Below are 17,221 nucleotides of genomic sequence, written 5' to 3' on the forward strand. Positions count from 1 at the left end.
AAAAGAACTTGGTGGTTCAACAGATGGACTGTGAAAAAGAGATTGGTACCAACCCAAATGGAAAATAAACTGCCTAGGTCACAAAAGTAGAAAAGAAAAATATTTATTTTAATTTTTTTAGGATTGGAATTTCTTAGATTACTTCTGAGCCTTTTAACCTTTTAACTTCATCCTATCCCCTCTCATTCTGGATCTTCCTTTCAAACAAAAGAGACACACCTCATGCACATTTATGCCATATAGGTATTTAAATATCTCTCAAGATCAAAAAGAGTAGTGACAGTAAAACCCAAACGATTCCAAAAAATGTCCCCTCTAAGATCCAACATTGAAATTAAAAAACAGGTGGAGAAAAAGCCTCAAAAATGTTTTAAATGTGCAGCAATCATTGATGATTCACAGCTGGCATTCTTTTCTTATCAAAGGTACCCGCAGCACAATGTAAAAAGATCTGAAAAGGAAAACCCCACTACTGTGCACAGTATATTTTTTTTTTTTTAACTTTATAAACTTTTTATACTTTTTAGGCTTTTTATGAATAAATATATGAAATATAAAGTTCTAAATGCAACATTGCTGATCAAGGAAGCAAAATACAGTGGTACCTTGGTTTACGAGCATAATTCGTTCCAGAAGCATGCTCGTAAACCAAAATACTCGTATATCAAAGCGAGTTTCCCCATAGGAACTAAAGAAAACTCGCTTGATACGTTCCCACCCACCCCAACCCCCAGAGGCCAGCGGCGCTGCTCTACCCCCCCTAAAGGCCCCCCCAGCATGATCCGACACCTCCCTCCCCTGATCCGGCACCCTCCCCCCCGCGATCCGGCACCCCCCACTGCGATCTGGCACCCCCCCCACCACGATCTGAAATCCCCCAGACCAACCCGAACACGCTTCTTACTTCCATCTGGCCACCGGCATCGGCATGTCCTGTGCATTGGTGCAGGTGCCCGAAGATCTGCCTCCTCTTCTTTGCTGGGCCTTGAGCATCTGGAGGTTCAGAATTTGTATTAAGATTCAGTCCACTCCTGTAGAGAATCTGGACTTCACTCCAATATGGAATAATGCTATCGGTTATAATGGCGGTTTTACTGGGTGGCTGAAATTTATTGGAGGGGGGGCAGTTTTTTATACACATAGAATGCCTTGTGGATTTTTGTAGTAGTCTTATATAGATAATTTAAGAGTATAAGGGGGCTATGATGTGGTGGACATGATGTGCAGAAATGTCACTTTGGTTTGTCCCCTTTCATACCTAGCTTACCCACCCATCCACCCACTCTCCTACCCACTAGCACCCCTAATATTCCTGTCTGGAGTTGCCACTGTAATACGTTTGTTTTCACTGTAGAAACTAATCATGGAAAGCATCAGACTTTATTGCCCCTGTCCTTGACTTCAGTTCAGATCCTGATTGATCTAACTGGGGCAAGGGGTTCAAAAACAACATGCATGCAGCTATAATTTGACCACAGACTGGGGAGAACATATCTTATGAAGAAAAAAAAAGTTATTTTTATCTCATAACCACCCCTCCCCTTTTACTAAACTGTGATAGCGGTTATTAGCGCAGGGAGCCGTGCTGAATGCTCCGCACTGCTCCCGACGCTCATAGAGTTCCTATGAGCGTCGGGAGCAGCGCGGAACATTCAGCGCGGCTCCCTGCGCTAATAACCACTATCGCTGTTTAGTAAAAGGAGGGGAAAGTTGGATGGTGTTACATTCTACCTCTTTAGGGAAGCAGTTCACCTCGGCTTTATGATGAGAGAGCTAGGCTGAATTTCTCTTTTCAAAGGGCTTCATTGCACAGACTGTTCCTTTATTGTTTATTTCTCAAATCACTCCTTTTCTGCAGATATTCAGTTGAACAGGTACTGCTGTAGGTTAATCCATTTGCATAGCAAATGCAAAAATTATGCCCTTGTTCTGGTTACCTCAAAAATAAGTGGTCCACTTGTGAACAATTTGTCCTTATCTCACATTTTGATGGCTTAGAACACACATAATAAGCAAACTGAGGATAGGAAATGTGATGCGTTATTGCTTTTCCATCGAATGGAGTGTCTGTGAGAGAAGGTTAAAAGGATGCAGCCACATGCTTTGCTGTTCTTAGAAAATCATTCCCTGTGACACATCTGATTAGCTGCAGGGAGATCTTCATTTCCTAGGAAATAAGGGAAACTTCATTTCCACATTTCATTTATTACTGACCTGTCTACCTGACTTCAGACAAATGTATTAGAGCTTGATTAATCATGAAAGGTATGTAGCTATTCTGTACATGAACAATCAGTTTGGAGCTTAATACAAGTTAGAAAAAAAAATGTATTTTTTTAAAGAGATTTATATAATTAATTATTACCTGTAGCATCCTACAATTCTGCACAGGGTACAATAAAAACATCAGAACAATCAAACAATATAAACCAATAACACTGAAGGAAATACTTTCTTGAATAACAAAGTCTTCACAAGTTTCCTGAACTGTAACACATTAGAAGCTCTTTTCACCTTGATCGGTAATGCATTCCACAATGACACACCCTGTATCGCCATCAGGGAACGTCGAAAAATTGAATGAGTCACGTATTTAAATGATGGAACTTCAAGCTGCATGTGACTCTTAGAACATAGTGATCATGATGGCTAGTATGAGTGAAAGAACTTAACATAACCGGACCGTTATCATTCAATGTCTTGAAAAACATACCACTTTAAATTCAGTATGAGATGAACTAGGGAGCCAATGCAAGCCACGCAAAATAGGCATAATATGATCAAACTTAGAAGCATTCACAATAATCCGTGCAGCAGCATTCTGTGCAAGTTGTAAGGCCTGAGTAACATACTTAGGTAAGCCAAGGTGGAATGAATTACAATAATCAAATGCAGGAGTTAGAACTGCAGTAATAACAGTGAGAAAATTATCCAATGAGAGAAAATCCCTCAATCTTCATAATAAATGAAGGGGAAGGGGGAATTGATTGAATGGTTCTCATAGCACTTGGTGTTCTTTCCCTTATCTGTTGTGTTCTCTAAAATATCTGGAGATTTCTTCATTAATTATGGAATCTTACTATATATAAAAGGTATCCAGTCTTTTGAACCAAATGTCACTTATAAGTGTAACTGCTTCTTCTGCTTGCCTTTTTAAATGTAACTGCTTGTTCTGTTTGTTTTATAATTGCAATTGCTTGTTTTTGCTCTGCTTAGTACAGCCTCTTTAATCTCCCTCAGAGACCTCCCTGAGGTCTCTGCCTTACTCCTGGTGACCAGGTGCTTTGAAAGCTTTTTACCTGTGTGTGGGGAAGTGAGCTGATTTATTTTTACCCATGCTCAAATCTTCACTTCTTACCTTGGTGCTGACATAACCATACCCTTCGCACATGAACCCTCCTGGTAAGTTTACCTTTCCTAGCTACCTCTCACCCCCATGCTATATTACTAGCATCCATGCAGTTTTTACCTCACAGCCCATTCATGTGCCAACAATGTCTCAAAAGTCTAGGCCTAGTGAAATTCTCCCATACCTACTGGAGAAGCCTTGCTGAGGAACTCTTGCAGTCATCTGCATACTTCTTTCAGCATTCTCCAAGCAGCTCCCTATCCATCCTATTCCACCCTAGGCCCCACTCTAGGTGCCCACTTTTCACCTCTCCCACATCTTTGACTCCTGTGCACCTCCCCCTCCTGATACTGACCCTTCCTACCCTCTTTCCTCACCCCAAACCACTGAACCCCTCAATACCATGTCACACACTTTTTGAATTATTCACTAGAGAATGACATGGAGACTGTTTCCCATGGCTAGCTGCAGCAAACCCACAGGAACGGGAGGAAAAATTGGCCATTTGTCGCAGGTACAGGTACAAGGCTTTTCACCGCCCCACAGAGCAGTAAATGGCCTTGTACCCATAGTGAAGGTTCCACTGCAAATTGCCTTCCCACCCCTCCCAACCAGCATCCCCCCTTGTGATTGTGAATCCAGCAGCCCCCTCCTTCCCTCCCTATTGTGGGTCCAACAGCCCCCCTCCCTCGCTCCCGATAACTGGTCAAAACCAGCAAAATAAAAATGTGACTTCCCTTTGTAGTGCCCTTTACGCCTCCTGGGGCGGGCCTGCCAGCCTCTTAGAAGCTTCATGGACGAAGAGGCAACATTGCACACAGAGCTGCTCCGGGATCTTCTTCCAGCCGAGTCCCTCCTTCCAATGTAACTTCCGACGAAATAAAGTCTAGGGTCCACAATACTCTGTGACGCCTCTTAGACATCGGGATGCTGGAACCTGTTCCAGAACACGAATGGGGGCTTAGGCGGACACTCCTTATACTTCTTCATGCCAGAAAGGCTCAGAGGATTGGAGACCCATTCTGGATCTACAGTTGGTCACCCACTTCTTGTGAATTCCCTTTTTCTGAATGATCCACGGAGTACACAGTGATAGCTGCTGTCTATCCAGGAGAGTTTCTAGTGTCCTTGGATCTAACAGAGGCTTACCTCCATATTACAATCTGCCTGGAGCATCACAGGTTTCTGCATTTTCCCTGTTCTACAACAGCATTTCCAGTTCACAGCTCTGCCCCTTGGCCTTGCGACAGCTCCTGCACTTTCGTCAAAGTGATGATAGTTGTGGTGGCTTTCCGCCAGCAGGGGGGGTCCAAGTCCACCCTTCATGGGACAGCTGGTGATCCAAGCTCCATCTCATCGGGTGTATGAAAGTGTGGTGGAGACGGTAGTGTCTCTGCTGTAGGCATTGGCAAGTTTAGGCAGAGTCGCTTGGCGTCCTCCCTGACCCTAGAGTTTCTGGGGCTTCTCTTTGTCTCCAGACAGGCTTGTGTATTTCTTCTCAAGGCACGTAGACAGAACCATTGACAACAGATCAGAATTCTCCTAGACCGTCCTGCTCCCTTGGCCTTGTTTTATCTCCAGGTTCTGGGATCTCGGACAGCTTCCTTGGAGGACTGCCCATGTGCCCTTGACTGGAGTCCCTCCTATCTTGGTGGTCTCCACAGAGTTTTCCCCTTCAGATGCCGCTCCCCTGGACAGAGCCATCTAGCAGCATCTTGAGCTGGTGGCTTCAGGGGAGGCTCTTGGTCAGGCCTGGCTTCTTCGGATTTCCGAATGGATGACTCTTAGGACAGATGCCAGCCTGTTGGATTGCGGGCTTACTGCGGGGCCTGCTCCATTCAGGGGCAGTGGACTCCTGGTCCAAAACATTGGTCTGAAGCTTTGGGAAATTCGGCTGGTGCTACTCACTCTCCAGCAGCTTCTGAAAGGACCAGCGGTGCAAGTTTCTTCAACGCCACAGCGTACGTACATCATGAGGGAGCTCTAGTGCTCTCTCTCTTGGACCAGAAAGATTGTCAGTATTCCACTAGCTAGAAGCACATCTTCTGTCTTTTTCTCGGCAACCCATGGGGCCAGATTCGACAATGTTCAGGCAGACTTCCTCAGCCAAAAGTTCCTGGACCCATGAGCATGGATGTATTCCTTTTGATTGTACAGAACTGGGATTAGGGACTTGTTGGCTTCGGCAGAGAACTCAAAGGCTGGATGCTTATTCAGTCGCTGAACAGCGAGGAAGCTTGGGCTTGATGCCTTGGTTTGGCCCTGGCTGGCTCACAAGTTCCTGTATGATGTTCCCTCCGTGGCCTCTGGTTGGTTGGGTCATCCACTGGATAGCGACACATCCTGGCCTGGTGTTTCTAGTGGCTCCAGATTGGTATGTGGCTCATACATCTTCAGGGGGATAAGAAGCTCCAGCTTCCTCTTCATTGATATTTTCTCAGTCAGGGACCTGTGTCCATGGAGAATCCACAGTGCTTTGGTCTTAAGGCATGGCTCTTGAGCGCTCTGCCTTGATGAAGCATGATTATTCAGAGGTAGTTATCTAGACTATTTTGTGCTCAAAGAAGCCCTCTACTATGGCTTTTTATGCCAATGCCTGGAAGGCTTTCCAACAGTGGGGTGCTAGGGATCAGGGGAGCCTGAGAAGGTTCCCATTTTGGAAGTCCTGGTTTTCCTTCAGCAGGGTTTAGACAAAGGTCTGGCAGTGGCCTCCCTGAAAATTCAGGTTGCAGGCCTTTCGTGTTTTCAAGCGCACAAAGGCAATAGTTCGCTTACTGCTCATCCAAATGTGACCAGGTTTATGAGGGGGCGCTTCATCTGCGTCCTCCCTTGCATCTTCCTTTCCCTTCGTCGAATCTTAACATCATTTTGCAAAGCCCTGGAGAGGCCCCTTTTGAACCACTTAAGGATGCTTTATCATGTAATAGCTTTATCACGTAATAGCTCTTTCAACATCTGCCCCTTTATCTCAGTGTTGCCAGATGTGTGCAGATGAGAAGGGACAAGCTAGGACAGTCCTGATTAAACTTCCTTGTATGTATATAGTTATAGTTTATTATTTATAATCCAATTTTGCCCAAAGCAGAAAACAACAAAACATACATAATAAAATACAGTGGTACCTCGGTTTACGAGTGCACCGGTTTGCGAGTGTTTTGCAAGACGAACAAAACATTTGCAAAATCGGTGCTTCGGAAACCGAGCATGGCTCGATTTACGAGCACCCCCCCCCCCCCCGCAATCCGGCACCCCCCCTGCGATCCGGCACCCCCCCTGCCTCGAACCTGCACCCCCCCCGCCATGATCCGACCCCCCCTGCCATGATTGGGCACCCCCCGCCACGATCCGACCCCCCCAACACTATTGGGCACCCCCCTGACATGATCTGACCCCCCCCGACACAATTGGGCACCTCCCCCGCCGCTTCTTACCCTCATCTGGGCACTCTTGAAGACCGGCCCTCGTCTGCTGGGCCTTGAGCATCTGAGCATGCTCAAGGCCTGCGAGTTCACGTTCTGAACGTGAACTCGCAGGCCTTGAGTATGCTCAGATGCTCAAGGCCCAGCAGACGAGGGGGGGTGCCCAATTGTGTCGGGGGGGATGTCGGATCGTGTCGGGGGTGCCCAATCGTGTCGGGGGGGGTCGGATCGTGTCGAGGGGGTGCCCAATCGTGTCGGGGGGGTCGGATTGTGTCGGGGGGGTGCCCAATCGTGGCGGGGGGGTCGGATCGTGGCGGGGGGGGGTGCCGGATCGCAGGGGGGGGGGTGCCTGATCGCAGGGGGGGGCCTTCAAGGGGAACAATGCCAGTTCTCGGGGGGGGAACGCATCAAAATGAGTTTCCCCATAGGAAATAATGGAAACTCGCTTTGATAAACGAGCATTTTGGATTACGAGCATGCTCCTGGAACGGATTATACTCGTAATCCAAGGTACTACTGTACACTTCATAAACACAAATACTCCAAATAGCCAAGATACAGCAATCCAATATGACCTCCAAAAATCAAAGTACCAGCAGATTTAAGGGATCTATAAATTTAGAAGTTCTAGTTTCTTATGAAAATTGAAAGCAAAAGTTCATTCATACAATACAAACAAAATGAACTTGCTGTAGTTCTGAAATTATCTGGTAAATCTAGTAGAAAATGACTTAGAAAGAAGAATTGGGAAGATTAGAGATCTGGTGATGATAAGATGTTTTAATAATCAATTCTTTTATTTCATATTTTCTATGTAGTGCCTTCAAAAGCATTTCTCTGCATGGTATAAGATGGTTCTGGAATGCAGAATTAAGAGTGGGAAAGCTAGAGCCTTGGCAGACTGGAAATGTCAGCTGCGTGCATTTCGCGCCTGGAAAGATCATGCATGGGCAAAGAAGATGGAACATGAGACCCAGAAACTAGAGCTGGACCTTAGAGAACAAAATAGGTACAGACAGTTGCTGTTTGCTCATATACCTTCCCAAAGAGAATCACACATCATACATACTAGGGCAGAGCTTCCCAAACTGTGGATCAAAATCCCAAACTTGATTTTGGGGTTGTGATCTAAGCATGGCTCTCCATAGAGTTCTCATTGGCCTGCATCTCAAGCATTGTCCTGGGTCCTGAAGCACTTCCTTTTTCTAGAATTTAAAACATTAACAGAGAGAACAGATCCATTTGGCAAATTCCTGTTAGACTAGTTATGACAAAGCAGATCTATAGCATACTTAAACAATGGTGGTGATGGTAGGTGCTGTATGTTGCAAAAAGTTAAAATGCAGAGGAATAGCATGAACGAGCATCGTGACAAATGGATCAGGAACCAATAAGCATGTTAGAAGGATAGCAAAACTTGATTTTGCAACAAATAATCAGTATTTGCTAGCAGCCTCATTGAACTGACTGGATCTTTTCCACAGCTTGATTTTTTTTTCCTCTTCTCCTTTTATTGTATCAGCAGAATGAGTTATAATTAAGCATCCTAATAGAATATACCAACAGCACAATTCATTCAGTGTTTTATCAATCTTGGGTGCACTTGGCTCTACTATAGATGAACCCAGAAGCCTCCATATTTCTTTCAAAATTCAAATAACCAGCATGTCATTTTCAGGCAAAAAATATCTATATAGTTCCATTAGTGTCCATCCAAAATTTCACTGCAAAGGACTATCATCAGTGTAATAAAAATGAAAGAATCTAATACAGGACATGCCACACTAGAGAGTGTCTCAAAGATATTTTTTGGAAAATGATGATAATACATTTCCTGACTTTTGTGGATAATTTTTATAAAGTCAGTTTTGAGCATATATTGGCATAAAAGTGGCAATTCTATAACTGGGTGCCCAGTATGAACCTATTCTTTAAAGGAACATGGGCTCCTACTTTCCTTTATAGAATATTAGTATAACAGTGAAAATATGTGTCTGTAAATTAGATGCAAACAATTACACTGGCCATAGTGTTGGAGTAAGTGTGTACACATAAGCACTGGAAATACATTTGTAGCTTACAGTATTTTATAAGTTACGGTACATGTGTAAGTTGAGTCATACACACAGTCCTCCCAGACTCTGCCTGTGATTTTTGTACTGCCAGTGTTTATCTCCACTGAGTACAGCTGTTTGGAGAGTAGGTGCAGCAGTTCGAATCTGTAAAATATGAGTATGTAAGATACTTGTCCACATAAGGATAGCACTTAGGCAGAATTATGATATTTACATGTGTATGAGTGTACATATCTTCCTTTACCTCAGGATACCATGTTTCCCCCAAATTTGCCTCTTCAGAGTATAGGAAATGCTTCTTTTGCAGATCTAGCCTCAGTCAGGTCAGCTCAGCTCCTCTTTTCAACCAAATTCATCCTGCTGCATCAGACTTTCCTATTGAAAAGAGCATAAACTTTGCACACAGCCTCAGGAACTAGCTTCTTCTAAAAGTAGATGGCTGGACAGCCACTTAGAGTTTGATACAGAGTTAATTGCCTCAGCTCTCTGTGCGGCTTTCCATTCAGATCTGGCAGATCCATTGGTGGAAGGAGAAATCCCCATGGAAGAAGAGGATGAATGTATTGCAGTGAGGCCCTTCCATAAAGAGCTGCCTTCTTTTATTTCCAAGCCACCGGAAGTTCTCACTATCTCCTTTCCTGTATATCAGAGCTCTATGGCTACTTATAATCCCATTAGGTTGAACACAAAGATGCTCCCAAAGTTTTTCATATCTGTGCAGCAATGCAGGAACTGATATCAGCTCAGTGAAATACTCCTTATTCCAGTCTTAAAGAAACCCAAGCTATGTCTCATTTGTATCCTGTTCTCTCAAATGAATTTAAACCATTAAAACTTCCTAGGGTGAATGCATGGGTTAAAGCTATCACAAAGAAGACCACAATTCCTGACAAGGGAAGTATGACCCTCAAGGCTGTCCAGGACCATAGGCTTGAGACTTCCCCAAAACTTTTATATGAAATGGCTTCATTCTCTCTTCAGGTGACAGATTGTGATTTTTATACTGCCTGTGCTTGTCTCCACTGAGTGCAGCTCTTTGGAGAGTAGGTGCAGCAATTCAAATCTCCATCCTTCTCAGACTTTCCTTCACTTGAGGATGGGCTGGCTTATTTAGCAGACCTGCTCTATGACTTCCTTAGAGCTTTGACTAAGGTGGTTTCAGCCAGGCATTTACTTTGGCCTAGAGTAGACATTGAGTAGCTGATGCTGCTTTCAAATCTAAGTTAACAAAGCTCCCCTTTTATGGCATGCTTTTATTCAGGGAAGACCTTGAAAAGTTAGTTAAGGATTTAGGTGATCCTGAAAAAACAGTGTTTACTAGACAGTAATCCCAAAGCATCTTTTCGTTCAACCTAGTCCCATCCACATCTCAGAGATACCAGATAGGCCTATAGTGCCACACTTTTCTCATAAACAGTCATCTTTTCAAGGGAACAAAAGAGGAACCAGACAAAATCCTCACTTCTCCAATTTTTCCTAGTCTTCCTAATGATAAGGTTCAAATTTTCTTGAAAGTAGACCAAGATCACATCAGACCAGTGGGTTTTAGAAATAATCAAAAAGGTTTACAAACTGGAATTCTTCCATCCTCTCACAGTTTGATTTAGAATCCCCATGCAAAGTCCCTGCCAAAAGGCAGACAGTTTACATCATCTTACAGCCTTTCATTCAGTTAGGAATGTGAGCCAAGTACCGAAAGCCAAATGAAGTTTAGGAAGATACTCCATCCACTGTTCCCTCAAAGCTGAGTAGGAGTCCTCCAACTGCATTATTGCTAGTGGAGGGTGGTGCTTTGATATTGTGTTTTCAATTGCTAGAGAGAGGCAGGTTCCTCGAAGTTCTGCACAATTTTCCTGTGTAACTATTGAAAACGTGATAGTGAAAGAGCTATCCCTTCTGGAAGGACTGTAGCTGGAGGACTTGGGCTCAACTTAGAGGGAACATTGACTCCATCTGTTTTGTGATTCCAAAGAAGAGAAAATCTTTTTCTCCAGGTCTGGACCTCAAGAATGTCAACTGATCTCTCAAGATTCAGCACTTCAGAATGGAAATCTTAAGATCAGAAATTGCTTTGATTCAGCCAGGAGAGTTTCTAACTTCTCAACAATCAATTTCAGTTTTGGGCAATGCCGTTCTGTCTCTCCACAGCACTGAGACCTTCTTAAATGCTATCATGGTGGTGGCTGGTTTCCTATGACAGGAGGAAATCAGGGTTTATCCTTACCTGGATAATTAGTTGATCAGGGCCTCATCTGATGAACAAAGTATGCAAGCCACCTCTAGATTGGTGCATCTTCTCCTATTGTTGGGTTGGATAATCAATCTAGACAAGAGTTGTCTAATGCCTTTACAGCCTCTTGAATATTTGGGAGTGCAGTTTGGCACTCAACTTGGTCAAGTATACTTCCCTTCTGAAAAGAGACTAAAAATTCAATCACAGGGGAGTCACCTTTTACAGCTCCAAAGTTCTCAAGCATGGGACTTCACGTAGTTACTACAGACCACAGTAGCCAAGTTGGATGTGCTTCTTTAGGCAAGATCACACATGAGGCCACTCCAACAGTCTCTCAGTCCTTGTGTCCCAATACTCAGGCATATGATTGTTGCCTCCCCTGGACGATTCACGAAAGATTCAGTCTTAAGTGGTGGCTCCAGTCATCAAACCTTCAGAAGGGCATTTCCCTCACTACTCCAGTGGTAATGAATGTGAACCTATTAGATGGGGGGTGGCTTATTGTTCCTATCACACAGCTCATGGACTGTGGCCCATTGCAGAAGCATCATGGCATCAAAGTCAATCGCCTGGAGTTAAGAGCTATCCACCAGGTACTACTTCTGTTCAACAATCTGATTGTGGGCAAGCCAATAAGGATTCTTTCCAACAATGCAATGGCATTTTCTTACATCAACAGGCATGGAGGAAAGAAGAGTGCTGCATTAGCCCTGGAAGCTCATGTTCTTTTATACTGAGCTGAGAAACTTATACCATTGATTTTGGCAGCACACATAGTAAGAGTACTGAATAGTCAAGCAGACTTCTTCAGCAGGAACTCATTGGACCTTGGAGAATGGGAGCTATTGAGGGAAGATTTCTCTATTATATCAATAATGTGAAGATTTCTTATTCTGGATTTCATGGCCACAAGGAAAGATGCCAGAGTTCTCTGACTTTTCAATCATCAAAAGGAATTTAGGTCAGACGGGTGAGACATTCTGCTACAGCCTTGGCTATGGAATTCCCTAATCTGTGTTCCCTGCTTGGCCAATGATAGACAAAATTATTTGCAGGTTTACTTGACATATGGTCCAGGTTGTGCTGATAGCTCTTCATTGGCCCAGAAGACCCTGGTATGCAAATGTAGTCCAGCTACAAATAGACACCCTGATGTCTCCCATTGCGTAGTTCTGCTAGAGTTTGGAGGATTTTTGAAGCATGGTGCTCTCAGATGAACATCCCTCCATTTAAGTCTTTCTTATTTCATATTTTGACATTCTTTCAGGAAGGTTTTAAGGCCTAGCTTTAAATTCTCTTAAGGTGCAGGTGACAGCACTTGCTTGCTTCACAAGTCACCTTCAGAAATCTTCCATAGCTGCTCATCTGGATGTCATATGTTTTGTTCAAGCCAGGCTGGGAGACTTGAACAGCGGGGCCAAAAGAATTACCAGAATGGACTCCCTCTCCCAACATGACTGGGCTAGGGATTCCATTCTGTGAATTCAAATAACAGACATGAGAAAAAGCTGTGTAATAATCAAATACATGTTTATTAATGCCTTTCATATCTGGGGAGAGCCATACACGTCATCAAATTTTCTCTGCTCTCCAAAGAAGAAATCCAAGCCAAATAAATTTATACCATATATGACATCATTTGTAATAATTATCATATGTTAGAATACAATGGTACAGTTGATCACATGACTTTCCTCCCAGGAATACATCATGTCACTTTATATTTAAAACTTAAATTTAATGTTAAGCCCAATTTTTAAATCCAGCAGGTGGCAGTATTTTACTTTTTCTTTATGTACTTTATTTAAAGGCTACAAGGAAAAAAAGTAACCTTCCTTAAATGTGATGTACATCCTAATTTATGGAAAACAGACATCCTTTTTTTGTTGTTGTTCTCTCTGTAAAGCCTGCTTCCTGTTTTTCTGCTACCCTAAAATGAGATCTTACTATCACAATCATTCTGTATACCAAACACAAATTAATCCCTGTCCCCTTTGTTTTAACTTTGCATATCAGCATGTTTTTCTTCCTCTCTAACTCTGGGCTATTTTTCCTTTCTGAGAATTTCAGCTTATAAAACTTTAATATTTTCATTCAGTTTGATTCTATCATAGCCAATTTAAAATAACCTTTTACAGACAGTTCCACAATTCACCTGCCTTATTTACCCCAAACAATTTCAAAGTTAATCTCCTTGTATCACCTTGCATGCTTTTATTTTCCAGTTTTAATTATTAATAGCTGCTGGGCATGCCCATGGTGTCTACATATCTTCAATAGTTTCCCTAAGGGAGTTAATCACTTAACTCTCTTCATTATTGTGTTTGTCCAGAATGGAACCTTAACTTGTGCTTAAAGCTCTCCAAAAGGCTATATTTGAGCCACTTAGGAAGACTACATTAAAAGACCCTAACCCTTAAGCCTGTCTTTTTGGTAGCCATTTCAATGGCTATAAAAGTATCTGAGCTCCAAGTACTTTCATGCAGAGACTCCCTTCCTTCATTTTTTAAATTCAGGGGTGACCATTAGTACCTTCCTTCCTTTCTTCTAAAGGTGGTTTCATCCTTCTATTGAATCAGCCTATAGATCATCATTCAATATAAGGATTATGAAAAGGAGCATGATTTTGTAAGATTACTGGATGCATGTAGAATGCTTTTTAGGTACTTGGAAGCTACCAATGAGTTAAGGCACTATCATCTTTACTCCTTTACTCCAGCCCAAAGAAAGATATGCTGGCTTCCAAAGCAACAATTGCTTGTTGGTAGAAGCTTCAGTTTTCTCAGCCGGCAAGAAAACATCCACCATTAAACATCAAGGTTCATTCAACCAGAGGCAATTGCCACTTCTTAGGCAGTCACAAGTGGTCTCCATTGAAAAGATTTGTGAGTTGGCCACTTGGTCTTCTTATCATACTTTTTCTAAACACTATCATTTAGATATTGCAGGAAAAAAAAAACACCTTTTGGGCTTCAGTGCTTTTAACGGGAGCTTCTATACCCTACCCAAGTCTGACTTCTGTGATAAGCAAATTAATGGAAACACTTTTAAAACAGAGAATGGTCAGGTTTCTGGACTCCTGTGGATTACAGGACCGGAGGCAACATAGATTGACTAGAGGTAGGTCTTGTCAGACAAATCTAATCAATTTCTTTGACTGGGTGACCAGAGAATTGGATAGAGGATGTGCGCTTGATGTGGTGTATTTAGATTTTGCGAAACCTTTGACAGTGTTCTACACAGACGTCTAATAAATAAACTGAGTGCTCTCGGGATGGGTCCCAAAGTGACGGGCTGTGTCAGGAACTGGTTGAGTGGAAGGCGACAGAGGGTAGTGATCAATGGAGATCGCTTTGAGAAAAGAGATGTTACAAGTGGTGTGCCTCAAGGTTCTGTTCTTGGGCCTGTTCTTTTTAACATTTTTATAAACGATATGGACTCAGTGAAGGGCCATCAATTACAACTTCATTGGGAGCCTTTCTGGGCCTCTTTGACCGGGTATGCTCGTAGCCATGTATTGAATGTTTGATTGAGAATTTTAGTGATGGTTTGTGCCCTGTGCTCTTCTGCTGCGCCATGCCTTGTTTGAATTTTTTTTATTTTATTTTTTTATTTTTTGGGTGGGGGGTGGGGTGGGTTTTCTGGTATTGAAAATTTGGTCTTTGTTGTATTCTTTGGATTGATGGTTTTTGCTTGTGCTTTTGACCAATAAAGAGTTTTTGCAATAAACGATATTGCTGAAGGGTTGTCAGGTAAGATTTGCTTCTTTGCGGATGATACCAAAATCTACAATAGAGTAGACATGCTGGATGGTGTGAATAACATGAAGAAAGATGTGGCGAAGCTTGAAGAATGATCTAAAATTTAATGCTAAGAAATGCAAGGTAATGTATTTGGGCTGCAAAAACCTGAAGGAACGGTACAGTTTAGGGGGTGAAAAACTTATGTGCACGACAGAAGAGTGGAACTTGGGTGTGATTGTATGGGATGATCTTAAGGTGGTCAAACAGGTTGAAAAGATGACAGCAAAAGCTAGGATGCTATGGTGCATAGGGAGAGGTATGGCCAGTAGGAAAAAGGAGGTATTGAAGCCCCTATATAAGACTTTGGTGAGACCTCATTTAGAATATTGTGTACAATTCTGGAGGCTGCACCTTCAAATAGATATAAAAAGGATGGAGTCGGTCCAGAGGAAGGCTACTAAAATAATTTGTGGTCTTCGTGATAAAGCGTATGGGGACAGACTTAAAGATCTCAATCTGTATACTTTGGAGGATAGGCAGGAGAGGGGAGATATGATAGGGACTTTTAAATAACCACATAATATAAATGTGCATGAGTTGAGTCTCTTTCATTTGAAAGGAAACTCTGCAATGAGAGGGCAAAGGACGAAGTTAAGAGGTGAAAGGTTCTGGAGTAATCTAAGGAAATACTTTTTTTTACAAAAAGGGTAATAGATGCATGGAACAGTCTCCCAGAAGAGGTGCTGGAGACAGAGACTGTCTGAATTAAAAAGGGCCTGGGATAGGCACGTGGGATCTCTTGGAAAGAGAAAGAGATAATGGTTACTACAGATGGGTAGACTAGATGGGCCATTTGGCCTTTATCTGCCATCATGTTTCTATGTTACAAGTTCTGGACTAATCTGTTAGTAATGCTAAGGAAGGTAAAATTAGGTCTTTCCTGCTAATTTTCTTTCCTTTAGTCCCAACAGATCAGCCCAGAAGCTCACTCTTCTATTTCTTTTGATACGTTCTCTGGTTTTCACTTTTAAAACTTCTCTGTTCTTACACACAAGTATGCTGTTTAGCTCTTTTGCTTGTACATATAAAACAAGAAAACTTGAGCTCCATGTTCTTTTTGTTGTTCTTGAATACATGTATGTGTACATCATAAAGGAGGCAGGGAATATTTGTTTCTTGTCATTTCTACTGCTTGATTATCAAATACAGTAAAACCTTGGATTGCAAGTAACTTGGTTTGCAAGTGTTTTGCAAGACAAGCAAAACATTTTATTAAATTTTAACTTGATATACAAGCAATGTCTTGCAATACAAGTAGATACAGTATATACACGTCACATCATCACAACTAAGCCAATGGTTCTTCTCTCTCTGATGCTGCAGGAGTGTAGTGACTGTTCTAAATGAGCAAGGTCTTGCAATATAAGTATGTATAGTACTTTGCATTAAAGTTTTTGGATTATGGAACGAATCGTCTGAGTTTTCATTATTTCCTATTGGGAAATTCACTTTGATATGCGAGTGCTTTGGATTATAAGCATGCTTCTGGAACAAATTATGCTCGCAAACGAAGGTTTTACTGTACAGTACTAACTTTGGAGCAGCTGCACCGTATTTATGTCAGTTTAATACATACTCTCTATCTCCACCTGCTGGTAGATGGGCATAACTTGCAAGTTCTGATCTGATTTATTGGAACTAAAAGAAAGAAAATTAGCAAGTTAGACCTAATTTTGTCATGGATTATGGTACTGGAACTATGATACAATTTTTATGCTTAATATTGTAGTACAGGCTGTTTTGGTGATCTTGGCAGAGTTAACAAACACCATCCTCTAGTTGGGGTTTTCTGACAGCACAAAATCTCTCTTTATATAGAAAACAACAACTGGCAATGCAGTATGACCAGAAGAGGGTCCTGCGCCACAGCTTTACAAAATGGCAGTTGTGGTGTCGAACAGAGAAGGAGATGAGAGAGCTGCAGGCAAGGAAGGAGGAGACCAAAATTAAAATGGCAGCACTGCTAGAAGCAGCAGCCTCTTTAGGCTCTCCCTGTGACCCTCAGAAGGATCAGGACACCAAAAGTATCCATGTGCAAAACCTATCTGCTGGGAAAGACGTGGTAAAGTTTTTATACTTCTTTTGCTATGTTTTTTTTAGTGACCAGTCACACCTCCAAGTTCTGAAAGAAAAATAGCAATAATTTAAATAAATTATTGTGATCTGCATCCAAACAGAGTCACAGCATGTCTCACAATTCAATATTTTGAAAATATCTATTGCTACTTCAGTTGTAGTGCTGAGAATAAGTTTGGGCGCCAAAACAAATCCTAGTATGTTAGCACAATTTATACTCACAATCTAATCCAAATCCTGGCAAGAGGAATAAATAACTCAGACAG

At 42.3% G+C, this 17,221-nt stretch overlaps 1 protein-coding gene across 2 annotated transcripts in view; it reads left to right on the top strand.

Annotated features, from left to right (window-relative positions):
• CCDC191 (coiled-coil domain containing 191) overlaps positions 1-17,221 on the top strand; it is a 139,920-nt gene that overhangs the window by 66,366 nt on the left and 56,333 nt on the right. For both annotated transcript variants that reach the window (XM_033942416.1, XM_033942417.1), the window contains exons 8-9: positions 7,587-7,777; positions 16,698-16,941. In XM_033942416.1, the coding sequence (XP_033798307.1) occupies positions 7,587-7,777; positions 16,698-16,941 (435 nt within the window). The remainder of the gene's footprint in view (positions 1-7,586; positions 7,778-16,697; positions 16,942-17,221) is intronic.

The sequence above is a fragment of the Geotrypetes seraphini genome, chromosome 4, assembly GCF_902459505.1.
Source record: "Geotrypetes seraphini chromosome 4, aGeoSer1.1, whole genome shotgun sequence".
In the NCBI taxonomy this organism is placed as follows: domain Eukaryota; kingdom Metazoa; phylum Chordata; class Amphibia; order Gymnophiona; family Dermophiidae; genus Geotrypetes; species Geotrypetes seraphini.